Source organism: Sinohyriopsis cumingii, chromosome 8 (genome assembly GCF_028554795.1).
Source record: "Sinohyriopsis cumingii isolate HCF-2022 chromosome 8, ASM2855479v2, whole genome shotgun sequence".
Lineage (NCBI taxonomy): Eukaryota > Metazoa > Mollusca > Bivalvia > Unionida > Unionidae > Sinohyriopsis > Sinohyriopsis cumingii.
In genome coordinates, this window is record NC_142968.1 from 126,143,483 (window position 1) to 126,158,027 (window position 14,545).

A 14,545-nucleotide genomic window follows, 5' to 3' on the forward strand; every position below is an offset into this window, starting at 1 on the left:
ATTTCTCATACACGAAATTTACAAGTTTTTTGTCCGCATCTACATCACTAAGTCATCTGAATTTGATAAATTTTTAAAACTAATTGCTGCCTACAATAATATCAGAGCCTTTACCTAAGTTATTAAAGCTTTTCATAATTGTGATTCTAATCATGAAAACTTTGTAAGTACCGAACGAAATGCACAACCTCCATTTTGGAGAGTGGAGGATACCATCCAGTTACTTTATATAGCAGATTTCCACCAGAGCATAAACAGTGACCATGTGATCTGATGCAATGGTCATTCGCAGAAATGAATGTAGTATCTAATAGGGGGTTTTCCCCAAATGTGGCACTACAAAAACCCGCTTAAAATGGCTGATGTTTACAGCAGGCGTCAAAAGGCACTTCCATACAAATGGAGTAGAGGCATCAAAAGGTGCTTTCATGCGAATGGAGTAGAGGCGTTCAAAGGCGCTTGCATGAGGCAAAGGGTTAACACTGAAGACAGGAATCCCAATGTAGTATGTAACACTTTCTTTGAGCCATGATCTTAACACTAAAGACAGGAACCCCAATGTAGTATGTGACACTTTCGTTCAGCCATGATCTTAACACCAAAGATAGGAACTCCAGTGTAGCTATACTTTCTTCTAATGACGTGTAAGTATATGAAGTTTGATCCCTTAATCTCAAATAGATTTAAAGTTAGTGAGTAGAAACAAAATAGTCCTATAAGTCAGCTTCAAAACCTGCAATGATCTTTATTTATGGTTTGAACCAACAATACAAGATTGGGGCCTGATTTATTTGACTAAAATGAGAAGTGTGTGTGATGGATGGATGGATGGATGGATGATTGGACTGAAATCTTGTTAATCTTGTTAAGACATTTCTATTCTTATTCAAATTTCGTGACATAAAGATTTATGCTTCATGACACTGACTACCAACACCATGAAGAACATAGAGTATAACATTAACTTGCAGCAGCAACAACAACAAGCCTTAGTACTGAAACCACTGAAATTTTGGAATATATGTGTGTGTGTATGTATGTATACAGTGTGACCCTGCTATAGCACACTCCATTATAACATAAATTCGGATATAACATGGTTGCGGTGTTGCCCAAAATTTTATATACATGTATTTTTCTCACACACGAAAAAAAAATCTTCCTGAAAAGTACACAATAAACCATACAAAGTTTATTATCATTTTGGGGAAGAGATCACGCATGAATAATACAAGATGATCGTGGAGTGGCTTCTGAAATTTTATATGTATTTTTCTCATACACAAAAAAAAGTCTTTCCTTCATAAAAGTACGAGAGAAAAAAAGTGTAAAATGTTTTTACTTGGATTGCGTAGAGCTTCACCAATGTCGCAAACTGATTTTATTTTCCTAATTGGCAGCAAAATATAACATCTTGCGATTTTTTTTAATGGCAACATTGTTGGCTGTTAAACTTGCATATTCCACCATTGGTTTGGAGTGGAGAAATTCAGAGGCCCCATGAAAGGAAGCCACAAACCTGATATAAAATGTACTGAAATTTATCTATTGTTACATAAACAATTTCTTTGTCCATACTGAAGAACCATCTTAACAGTGCATTGTTAACCCTAACTCCTTTTCTTGACATCGAGCATAAGTACTGTATGTTGTGAGATATCCGCTTTTTTTTGTTGTTGACATTTCTGGTAGCAGAAATCAACCGGACGAGGCATTATCTCGTAATCTATCTTTTGTCAGATTTTTGGCCACTCTCTAGTAATTAACATATTTACAAAGACTGACATTTGTGTGTGGATGGTATGTAAAATTCCACTTCTTTCATCTCAGAATTAAATCCTTCGGAACACCCACATGTTCTGTACTAATCCTTGTCATCAGACCAAAACACCTGCATCTCTATCGTCTGCTGACCCTTTGTTAAATTGAGTGGAAGGCAGCAATTTTCCGCAACCACAAATGTAAAAACAAAAAACAGTCTTGTTGGTTTATTCAATAGACAGGGAGGAACTGTAACTATGATCGACCAAACGATGGCAAATTCCTTTTTTAAAAATGTACCCAGATAAAATAGTTTGCTGAAATTTTTAAGAAAACATTATCTTTGAAGCACCGACTGTTATGAAAACATACTAAGTAAATGGGGAAAAAAATCAGTCTCAAACATGCAATATAATTATTTGATGTTGCTGCCACAGCAAAAAACAGGCATTTGTTTGGTTCTCTAAAACTGGCTTTTAGCGGCGACTTCAATAATGCATGCACATTTCATCAAGGAACCCGACTACAGTCTTCAATAAAAACAAAGAACTTTTCTTCAAAGAAGTCAGTACTAGACTTAAATAAAAGCAATGGAATCTGATGGATTTTTGAATCTTCCAATGTGACTGGAACATGTTTACTGTGCTGTGAAAGTTTCCTTTTTGCAAGGAAAAAGTTTGTGCTTACGAATGCTACCAATGGGAGCTTAAAACGCAAACTAACTCTTACCAACTTGGTATGTACTGAAAAGTAAATGTGCTTCATCATTCATTATATGATTGTGCTATGTTTATCCAATGAATTCAGACCAATATGACCTGTGACAAAATTATTGAATATTTTAAATCTGTGTGGATTCTTTTGGATAGAATTACTTGTATTGTGGATTCAATGTATGCAATGAGATATATATAAACAGTATAAATGTCTATGTACCAATTCATGGTTCTCTAAATAAAGTAAAATATTATATATGCCTTATCTGTTTTGACTACAGGTGCACTTCCCATCTAATATGCATCGATTTAAGATGGTTACTGTGTCAATGAAGCACGTATTTTATCACCCGCATTTATTATCTACCCCTCCCCACACACAAATTTGTTGGGGTACTTGCATCTTTTTCTTTAGCTAACTGATATGGTTGCTTATGATATGGTTCGGACTATAACACAGTTGGGTTCTATGGCTCCCAGCTACAGTGTTATAGCGGGGTCACACTGTGTGTGTATATATATATATATATATATATATATATATATATATATATATATATATATATATGTGTGTGTGTGTGTGTGTGTGTGTGTGTGTGTGTGTGATTTTAAATTTTCTATTTAAGTTTTAGTTTTTTAATTCCAGAAAAAATGTGCTTACTGGATTGGGCTTCAGTCTGGTACTGAACACGCCTCTCAGCCTCAGTAGGAGATGCTGAAGCTGCAGCACCACCTATGGCACCCTCTTCGGATCCATCTGCTATTTGATGATTTGCCTGAAATTCTGCTGGCTGGTTCACAGCACCTGCTGTATGGATAACATTTGTCATGATGAGCATTCAAAACAGAATTAGATTCACAACATAAAAATATGAGAATTACCCATCTCTTTCTTTAATACAATGGTATGGTCATGAGCCGATCCTGATCTGGCAAGTCAAACATACAAAGAAAATTGTATAAAAAAATTTATCTAGGAATAAAGTAACAAAAACAATATTTAACTTTTCATCACCATGTGGATGCAACAATACACCCTGATACTGACCCAATGCACTGGAGTAGCCACCTAACAAAATCTGTCAGGCTACCCAATGATACTGACCCAATGCACAGAAGTAGCCACCTAACAAAATCTGTCAGGCTACCCAATGATACTGACCCAATGCATTGGAATAGCCACCTAACAAAATCTGTCAGGCTACCCAATGGTACTGACCCAATGCATTGGAGTAGCCACCTAACAAGATATGTCATGGTACCCAATGATACTGACCCAATGCATTGGAATAGCCACCTAACAAGATATGTCAGGCTACCCAATGATACTGACCCAATGCATTGGAGTAGCCACCTAACAGATATGTCAGGCTACCCAATGATATTGACCCAATGCATTGGAGTAGCCACCTAACAAGATATGTCATGGTACCCAATGATACTGACCCAACGCATTGGAGTAGCCACCTAACAAGATATGTCAGGCTACCCAATGATGCTGACCCAATGCATTGGAGTAGCCACCTAACAAGATATGTCAGGCTACCCAATGCATTGGAGTAGTCACCTAACAAGATATGTCATGGTACCCAATGATGCTGACCCAATGCATTGGAGTAGCCACCTAACATGATATGTCAGGCTACCAAATGATACTGATCCATTGCACTGGAGTAGCCACCTAACAAGACATGTCATGGTACCCAATGATACTGACCCAAGGCATTGGAGTAGCCACCTAACAAGATATGTCAGGCTACCCAATGATGCTGACCCAATGCATTGGAGTAGCCACCTAACAAAATATGTCAGGCTACCCAATGCATTGGAGTAGCCACCTAACAAGATATGTCATGGTACCCAATGATGCTGACCCAATGCATTGGAGTAGCCACATAACAAAATCTGTCCGGCTACCCAATGATACTGACCCAATGCATTGGAGTAGCCACCTAACAAGATATGTCATGGTACCCAATGATGCTGACCCAATGCATTGGAGTAGCCACATAACAAAATCTGTCCGGCTGTCCAATGATACTGACCCAATGCATTGGAGAAACCAGATAACAAGATCTGTCAGGCTTCCCAATGATACTGACCCAATGCATTGGAGTAGCCTCCAGGTATTGCAGCCAGCTGGGTTCCCACTTGATTGTAATTTATTAAACAGAGGGGTCGAACAGTATGTTAATTCTATGAATACTCAAAATTGGATTTACTAATATGTTCAGGAAAAAAAAATCATGAAGAAATAAAATGTTCTCAGTCTAATTAACACTGTTATATACTTTCTTCTGAAAATGGTTTTCCAACACCTTTAAATACATTCCATCATTTAGCTCCCTTATTATAAAGAACCACAGTCTCATTTCATTGAGAATAAATAGAACACAATGGAATCTCCCATAACATTCATCTCTCAAAGCTACTATCCATATCCACTCAGGTGCTAATCTCCCTTAATTATGTATTGGGGATGTTTGTATCTCATATCAGCAAACACCACAATTATATCTCCAAGTGTGTTTGTTCACCTGGGTAAAGGTAAAAAAAAAGGTTAGACACAACAAGAAGAACTTACTTGCAACAGTTGTCTACAAACACAAAAGGATCTTTAGGATCTTCCGTACAAATTAAAAGAAAAACAAGGAAGAAGATAAATGTGTACCTTGGTCTGCAGTTTCTACAGCTACACCATCAAAATTGATATCTGTAATGAAATGATTTATACATGAAACTCCATCATGTACTTCTTAATACATTAAGATGACAAAACACACTAACATTTTGTGTGTATCTTTACAACAAATTTCATCCTACATCACACAGTTGGCAAAAGTGCATGCTCAGTTCTGGCCACAATTAGTCCCTATGAACATTCAATACAGGGTTTTGATAAATAGTCACAATAATTCAATAATGCATGTGACCTGGTTTAAAGTATTTAATGCCACTTGATGACCATCCTGACAATCTTGTCAAGATCTTTTGAGTTTAGTGGGGAGATGAGTGTTGGACTTGTATTCCAAAGGTTGCATGTTTAATACCTGACCAGGCCAACCTAATACAACTGCTTCAGTGAATCCTAGACAAAGACACTAAACTCCCATTTCTTCAGGATTGTACAGCCAACAGCATATTAAAAGTGTAACCATTAAAGCTAACAAAAATATAAACAACAGTGGTTAGTTGATATGTTTACATCATAATGATGTAGAGGGGGATCAGGGTTTCTATGGAAACTGGCTACGCTGTCTCCATTTCAGGTACAAACTCAGTAAGATGGTCAATTGTTTTGTAATAGCCAGGACCACAATTAAGTTTGATGCATTTACATTGTGTGAAATGAAGCACAGCTTGTGAACTTTTGTAATTACATGGGGATATGCATCTAGCTTGAAGCATTCTGAATAACACCAAACCAATAAAATTCAATTAAAATTGTTGTGAAGACAAAACTGTCACAAAGAATGAGGGGACAAGAGACTGCAAAGTTTACATGTTGCCCACAGTACTGACACAACATTTGAACACAACCAAGTTGCTATATGTTACCCACAGTACTGAAAAAACATCCAAATTACATCATATCAATGTAAAAATGACAAGAATATTAGTCAATTTAGAATCTGTAATCCTTAAAGATCATAATGTCTTTCAAAGGAATCACAAAACATGCATTACCAGTCAGAATTTTGAGGGTAGAGTTCCTATTCAGAGGTTTTCATAAGAAAATAGTTGCAGATCTTGAAAACATATTGTGTGATTTGAGAGACAGTTGTGAGGCCAATCACACAAGTTAAAGATATAGTCTATGCAAGGGATTGTACTGATAGTGTACTGTGTGAGGTGCAGTCATGTCAGGGTAAAGGATGATGCATTGCACTTGATTTATTGATAGTGTAATGTGTGAGTTTGTTCTGGGTCAGGGTAAAAGGATGATGTATTGTATATGATTTATTAATTGTGTACTGTGTGAGTTTGTTCTGGGTCATGGTAAAGGATGATGTATTCCTGTATGAAAACTTCCGCCCTGACTGGAACCAGATTCCAGGTGGAATTTTAAAGCGGATTTCACTTAAAAGCCTAGATTCCACTTATTATAAATTTTTGGTGGGTTCAGGGTGGAATACAGCCCGAAATATGCAAATTAGTCCATCTATTACTAGGTGGAATTTGTTTATTCCGCCTACTAGGTGGAATTTGTTTATTCCACCTACTAGGTGGAATTTGTTTATTCTGTCTACTAGGCAGAATCTGTTTATTCTGCTCATTTTGCCTAGATTCCCCTTATTATCACTTTTAGGAAGATTCAGGGTGGAATATAGCTCAAAATACACAAATTACTGTTTCTAGGTGGAATCTTTACTTCTGCCTAATTAGATGGAAATACCTGCAGAAACCCCATCTAATAATGAAAATGTCAAGACGGATTTTGCCTAAACCATAAAAAATATACTTCAGATTTCTATTAAACTGCCTAATGATTTTTAGGCATTATTGGGAATCAATGATAAATATTCACAGTAATTTTTAAAATGGATCATAAATTTTATTTTGACAGACATTATCAAATAAGATTTAGGTTTTTCTTGTCCTAAGGGGCAATGCCATTTTCTTTCTTGCATACAAAATCTAATCCAACATGGCATCACTTAAGTATTTTTCATTTCACTTTAAAGTTTGGTGAGATTTCACAAATATTTTGACCAAAACTTTCTTTGATATTATGTTGAGGTCTCACTCAAATTTCTTTGAAATATGTGTGAGGTTTCACAAAAAACATTGACTAAAACTTTTGTAAGATTTCACTAAAATTTTGATAATTATACAGTATTTTACTGAAGTTTATTTTAGTGTTTCAGACATTTCAGCAGGTTTCAAAGAAATAATGGATATGAATTAAATAAGACTTTATTAACCAAGGTGATATTTAAGTGTGCATGAAAACAATTATACTGATGTTGTAATTATATGACATCCAAGGCAAGAGAAATGGGAGTTAATAATAATAAAAATAATAATAATAATAATAATAATAATAATAATAATAATAATATATGACTTTATTTAGAAAAGGTAATTCAGTTAGTTAAAGAACTAATCTACCTTGAGGCCTTCTGTGACGTACAACATATACTGTATATAAAACATGATATGAAGTATCTGACATTAAATAATTAAGTGGTTTTAAAAATCCAAGTATCAAGCCTGGAACATATGCACAGGCATCTGTGAACACATAAACATATATAAAATATAAAATATTAATCTGCACTGAAAAATTCAGCCGTGAAAATAATGCAACATTACAGAAAAGAATCCATTTGAGACAATTTGATTATGAGAAGACGAAAAGCTAGGAGCCTGCCTTATGTCACTTGTACTAAAGACTGGATTTTTGATTGCACAAACTATAATGCTGTTGTGGTCTCTCGAATTAGTCCTTGTTCCATAAGCAGCCGTGACAAACGTTTATCATGATATAATTACTCTTATTTTACACTGAATTCCAACACACCAAGAATATTTTGATAATACACACAATAATACCTCACGAGATTGAAAGTAGATTCTACTTTTCAGCCAAAAAAAATTCCACAAAAATATGACTATCTTTGATAGACATGGATATCTGGCAACAATTCCCACCAGTGATCTACTCGTTGTCCCTCCTTAAAGTTAATCAGTTTGGAGTTGTATAACTTCGAAATCATCCTGATTCAATTCCTTGTCTTATTTAGCACGTTAGCCGGTACTGTAAAGCTCTTTACGGCACAAAATGCAAAATGCTTGTCCTGGCGTTCACTTTTCATACAGATTCATCAATTATGTTCCCATCAAATTTGCGTTCAGGGTATTCTCATTGCTGCACATTTTTCAATTGGTTATTCAATCTCTCGTCCCGCTCGAAAATTCGAAACGCCATGTTTAGCAAACATGCTCTTTCCTATCAGTTTCTGTTAAGCGACGATTCATTGGTCAATTAAAATATTTTGACCAATCAGAAAGCTTTATACAACGATCATCTGTTCAACAATAAACGGAACAAATACTTATTTGAAAGCTCATTGTGGAATGGGACCGGATGGAGCATTATTTTATAAAAACGTTTCAGGGACGATATTAAACAATGGGTCCATATCGAGAAAATTCAGGTCAGGAGAAAAGCGAAATTGTTTTAAAACGGAAAACATGATGAAAACTTGTTCGAGGGCAGTTAAATCCAACTGCAGTTAAACAAAAATATAACAACAACAACAAATTTGAAAAAGAAATTTAACATGGAAATGTGTAAAAAGAAGTTATAAATTGTGCCCAAAATAAACAATAAAATTACAGCTATCAGAAACAGAAAATATAAATGCTGCTGAAAATCATTCAAATTGTACAAGAAACAATAAATGTTATTATATCTTTTTGATATTTTTATTGAACTGTCAGTGATATTACAATCACAAAATATCACTATATTTTCAGTCATTTAACTTTACAGACACACAAAAGTCAAGTCCTAATTATGCCTTATTTAAGTGATGTAGATGACTAAGTTCTTCATTCCGCCTAGATGTTGGTTAAAAAATAAACTAAGTCCAGATTCCTCCTTTCATATAATAGATGTCAGTGACTAAGTTCCTAATTCCACCTAGATGGTGGGTGGAAAATCAACTAAGTCCAAAATTATGCCTAAAGATGTATTTATAGCAGGAATTTGACAAAAGTCCATCTTAGAGTTAGACGGACTCTAGATGGATTCATCTTTGATTTCTCCAATTTTCCATGTCCGCCTTTGTATTAACCAGATTTTTAACATTTTAGGCAGATTCCGCCTGGAGTCTGCTTAAGTTCCAGGTGGAATCCACCTAATTATTTCCTACGGGTTGTATATGATTTATTGATAGTGTAATGTGTGGGTTTGTTCTGGGTCAGGGTAAAGGATGATGTATTGTAGATGATTTATTGATAGTGTAATGTGTGAATTTGTTCTGGGTCAGGGTAAAGGATGATGTATTGTATATGATTTATTGATAGTGTACTGTATGAGTTTGTTCTGGGTCAGGGTAAAGGATGATGTATTGTATATGATTTATTAATACTGTACTGTGTGAGTTTGTTCTGGGTCAGGGTAAAGGATGATGTATTGTATATGATTTATTAATACTGTACTGTGTGAGTTTGTTCTGGGTCAGGGTAAAGGATGATGTATTGTATATGATTTGTTAATACTGTACTGTGTGAATTTGTTCTGGGTCAGGGTAAAGGATGATGTATTGTATATGATTTGTTAATACTGTACTGTGTGAATTTGTTCTGGGTCAGGGTAAAGGATGATGTATTGTATATGATTTATTAATAGTGTACTGTGTGAGTTTGTTTTGAGTCAGGGTAAAAGATGATGTATTGCACTTGATTTATTGATAGTGTACTGTGTGAACTTGTGCTGGGTCAGGGTAAAGGATGATGTATTATACATAATTTATTAATAGTGTACTGTCACAGTGTGAGTTTGTTCTGGGTTTGATAGTGTACTGTCACAGTGTGAGTTTGTTCTGGGTCAGGGTAAAGGATGATGTATTGCACTTGATTTAATGATAGTGTACTGCGTGTGTTTGTTTTGGGTCAGGGTAAAAGATGATGTATTGTATATGATTTATTGATAGTGTACTGTGTGAGTTTGTTCTGGGTCAGGGTAAAGGATGATGTATTGTATATGATTTATTAATACTGTACTGTGTGAGTTTGTTCTGGGTCAGGGTAAAGGATGATGTATTGTAGATGATTTATTAATAGTGTACTGTGGAAGTTTGTTCTGGGTCAGGGTAAAGGATGATGTATTGTATATTATTTACTGATAGTGTACTGTGTGAGTTTGTTCTGGGTCAGGGTAAAGGATGATGTATTGTATGATTTATTGATAGTGTACTGTGTGAGTTTGTTCTGGGTCAGGATAAAGGATGATGTATTGTATATGATTTATTAATACTGTACTGTGTGAGTTTGTTCTGGGTCAGGATAAAGGATGGTGTATTGTATATAATTTATTGATAGTGTACTGTGTGAGTTTGTTCTGGGTCAGGGTAAAGGATGATGTATTGTAGATGATTTATTGATAGTGTACTGTGTGAGTTTGTTCTGGGTCAGGATAAAGGATGATGTATTGTATATGATTTATTAATACTGTACTGTGTGAGTTTGTTCTGGGTCAGGATAAAGGATGGTGTATTGTATATAATTTATTGATAGTGTACTGTGTGAGTTTGTTCTGGGTCAGGGTAAAGGATGATGTATTGTAGATGATTTATTGATAGTGTACTGTGTGAGTTTGTTCTGGGTCAGGGTAAAGGATGATGTATTGTATATGATTTATTAATACTGTACTGTGTGAGTTTGTTCTGGGTCAGGGTAAAGGATGATGTATTGTAGATGATTTATTGATAGTGTACTGTGTGAGTTTGTTCTGGGTCAGGATAAAGGATGATGTATTGTATATGATTTATTAATACTGTACTGTGTGAGTTTGTTCTGGGTCAGGATAAAGGATGGTGTATTGTATATAATTTATTGATAGTGTAGATCTGTGTGAGTTTGTTCTGGGTCAGGGTAAAGGATGATGTATTGTATATGATTTAATAATAGTGTACTGTGTGAGTTTGTGTTGGGTCAGGGTAAAGGAAGATGTATTATGCATGATTTATTAATTGTGTACTGTGTGAGTTGCAGTCAGGTCAAGGTTAGGTGGCGCTCACCAGATAATATGTACTTCTGAGAGAGTGACGTATGTAAGGTGAAGTAGTTCACATTTAAAACATGCACAGTGGAGAGAATGTTTGCATACCTCTATGCTACATTAATGTAATGTGGATGATATTTCTTTTGGATATTGTACTTTTGGAAATTTTACATGATTTAAGCACACTGCTAACTAAAATGACTGCTCTCTTGTGTTAAAAAATCAGTCTGAATTAGTCTAAAGTACACTATACATAGCAGCTATTAAAACAGGGAAAATGAATTTTGCCAGACTAGACAATACCAGCTTCTGAAAGTGCAATGAATGAATTACCAAATATATAAAATGCCAAAAAAGTTATCGGCTCTTTTTTATACAATTGACCTCTGAAGTTCAGGAAGTGAAAATGACCAAGTAGAGCTAGCACTTTTTTGAAAGGTGCACATTTGAAGTAAGGCCAAGCTGTATACTCTATAACCCATAGTACACCCATCAATCATACACCAAAATAAAGGGAATTAAAGGTTCTTTGCATTATACCTAAGATATACAAGGTCTTTTTTAAATAGCCAGTATAACCAGTGAGGAAAGCCGGGGACATTCTTTTTCTTTAAATTCCTAACCCTATGCAAAATGCGAAACTGTATAGCGCCACCTTAAAGAAAATAAAAAAATGTTTGCAATTATTTTTTTTTATTTTCATATAATTATGTATGATGTTCTGAATAAAATGGTACATTCATATTGCATTTAAGCATGAAAATAAGCTAATTATGATCATTTTTCTCTTGCTTACATAATTTGCCATGAGGTATGTTTGTGTGAGTAGTGACCTTAATTATGGGGAAATTAGAAGACTTAGAATATAGGAATAGAGTCAACTTAAATTTAAAACTGTTGCAATAAGTGACAGAAATATATGGTGAAAATGTTTCTTTTCATTTATTTGCAATGAAATAAAAAAATAAATGATGAGAAAGTGAATTCGCTTCTTCCATATTAAACAATAGGCAAATATTTTACACTTTGACCTTTGACCTTTATGAAGCTGATGAGTTACCTCCCTTTTCTAATTGTAAAATTCATTGTTGATATCTCAGAAATTGTGGCTAGTTTCATGTTCCTATCATTCAGCATAACATTGGTTGCTATGTTTACAAAATGTAATGTGCATTCTTAAAATAGCTCACTTTTATCATGGGGGGGGTAGGCTGGACTTGTTAGAGACTCTGACACTCATAAATACTTTTCTGTGGGGAAAAAGGCAGGAGAATTATTCATAAGGATTGTTTTGATGCTTGCGACTTAAATGTTTCAGCCATATAAACATAATTAAATCATAAAAAAATAATACCTACATCTTCTTTATGGTGGCGCTCACCAGATAATATGTACTTCTGAGAGAGTGACGTATGTAAGGTGAAGTAGTTCACATTTAAAACATGCACAGTGGAGAGAATGTTTGCATACCTCTATGCTACATTAATGTAATGTGGATGATATTTCTTTTGGATATTGTACTTTTGGAAATTTTACATGATTTAAGCACACTGCTAACTAAAATGACTGCTCTCTTGTGTTAAAAAATCAGTCTGAATTAGTCTAAAGTACACTATACATAGCAGCTATTAAAACAGGGAAAATGAATTTTGCCAGACTAGACAATACCAGCTTCTGAAAGTGCAATGAATGAATTACCAAATATATAAAATGTAAAAAAAGTTATCGGCTCTTTTTTATACAATTGACCTCTGAAGTTCAGGAAGTGAAAATGACCAAGTAGAGCTAGCACTTTTTTGAAAGGTGCACATTTGAAGTAAGGCCAAGATGTATACTCTATAACCCATAGTACACCCATCAATCATACACCAAAATAAAGGGAATTAAAGGTTCTTTGCATTATACCTAAGATATACAAGGTCTTTTTTAAATAGCCAGTATAACCAGTGAGGAAAGCCGGGGACATTCTTTTTCTTTAAATTCCTAACCCTATGCAAAATGCGAAACTGTATAGCGCCACCTTAAGTAAAGCATGAGGTATTGCATATGGCTGACTTTTATAGCTACTTGGCATGACCTGGATTGGTCACCCAGACTTACATTATAATATGTATTTAGGTCAAGAATCAATGCTACTGAAGTCAAGTGAAATATATTTGTGTGCAATGACCTAACTGTCAAACAGTTTGAACAAAATAGCATGGCTCAGCAAGTGAAATATACCTATAATGTTTGGAGACCATGGGCCAACTGACAAGATGGGGGTCTGGTGTTTGGATTAAAATCTTCTTAGAATCTAAAATGGTACAAATTTCTTCCTATAGAATGACCCCCTTTCCACAACAGAAAAATTTAAACTTAGTTAAAGATGTTATGCAGAAATAAAAACAAATTACAAACATTTATCATCTGATCATACTTGTACATTTGAGGGTGAATATTAAAACTTCTGTGTATGGCATTTCTACCAAATTATTCCAATTGAATTTGGATTTAGATGACCTAAATGCCGAATCACCTAGCATGTGTGTTTGTGTTGATGACCAAGATCTATTAGTGTTTGCCTCACAGGAATGACTATGTTGATGACCAAGATCCATTAGTGTTTGCCTCACAGGAATGACTATGTTGATGACCAAGATCCATTAGTGTTTGCCTCACAGGAATGACTATGTTGATGACCAAGATCCATTAGTGTTTGCCTCACAGGAATGACTATGTTGATGTCCAAAATCCATTAGTGTTTGCCTCACAAGAAGAGGAGGCCAAATTCTGAAGACTATATAGCTGGCACTACATAATTATACTGGCACTGTAACACTGAACAGAGTCTAAATTATTCCAGTCTTACTACATTTACTCTGATTTATCTTTCCTTACAGTAGTATATCTAGATATGATCAAGTGGTTTCAAAATCTATTTACATCTGTTTCAGTTGCAGAAGAATGATAACAGCAAAGGAATGCCAAATATAGTTGAACTAGGGGTTTATTTTCTTTATTTGAAATTTATATGACTAATCTCATTTGGCTGAATATTATTAGACATATTCCTTCATTAAAAAATGCACCATAGGTTCATCCAATTCAGCATTACTAAGTACTACTGCTTTTAAAAATAATTATTTTGCTGGCTAATTTAAACCTATATGCATGTATACTAATTCAATGTTTTGTTGGCATCATTTAACACTGCAATCATGCATCAGGTTGACAATTTGATCAATTTTATGATTCATGGGTAAGAAGCTAATACTGGAAAGCATCTTGATGGGTCAGATTTATCCTTCTCTAAAGGAAGCTTGCACTTTACTGTGTGATCAATAGTTAATTC

At 34.8% G+C, this 14,545-nt stretch overlaps 1 protein-coding gene across 4 annotated transcripts in view; it reads right to left on the reverse strand.

Moving 5' to 3' along the window:
* LOC149794592 (uncharacterized) overlaps nucleotides 1-14,545 on the reverse strand; it is a 72,946-nt gene that overhangs the window by 22,879 nt on the left and 35,522 nt on the right. For 3 of the 4 annotated variants that reach the window (XM_089968877.1, XM_089968880.1, XM_089968879.1), the window contains 2 exons: nucleotides 5,149-5,190; nucleotides 3,139-3,285 (listed from right to left, as the gene is read on the reverse strand). In XM_089968877.1, the coding sequence (XP_089825003.1) occupies nucleotides 3,139-3,285; nucleotides 5,149-5,190 (189 nt within the window). The remainder of the gene's footprint in view (nucleotides 1-3,138; nucleotides 3,286-5,148; nucleotides 5,191-14,545) is intronic. The other variant, XM_089968878.1, reaches the window with a different exon arrangement.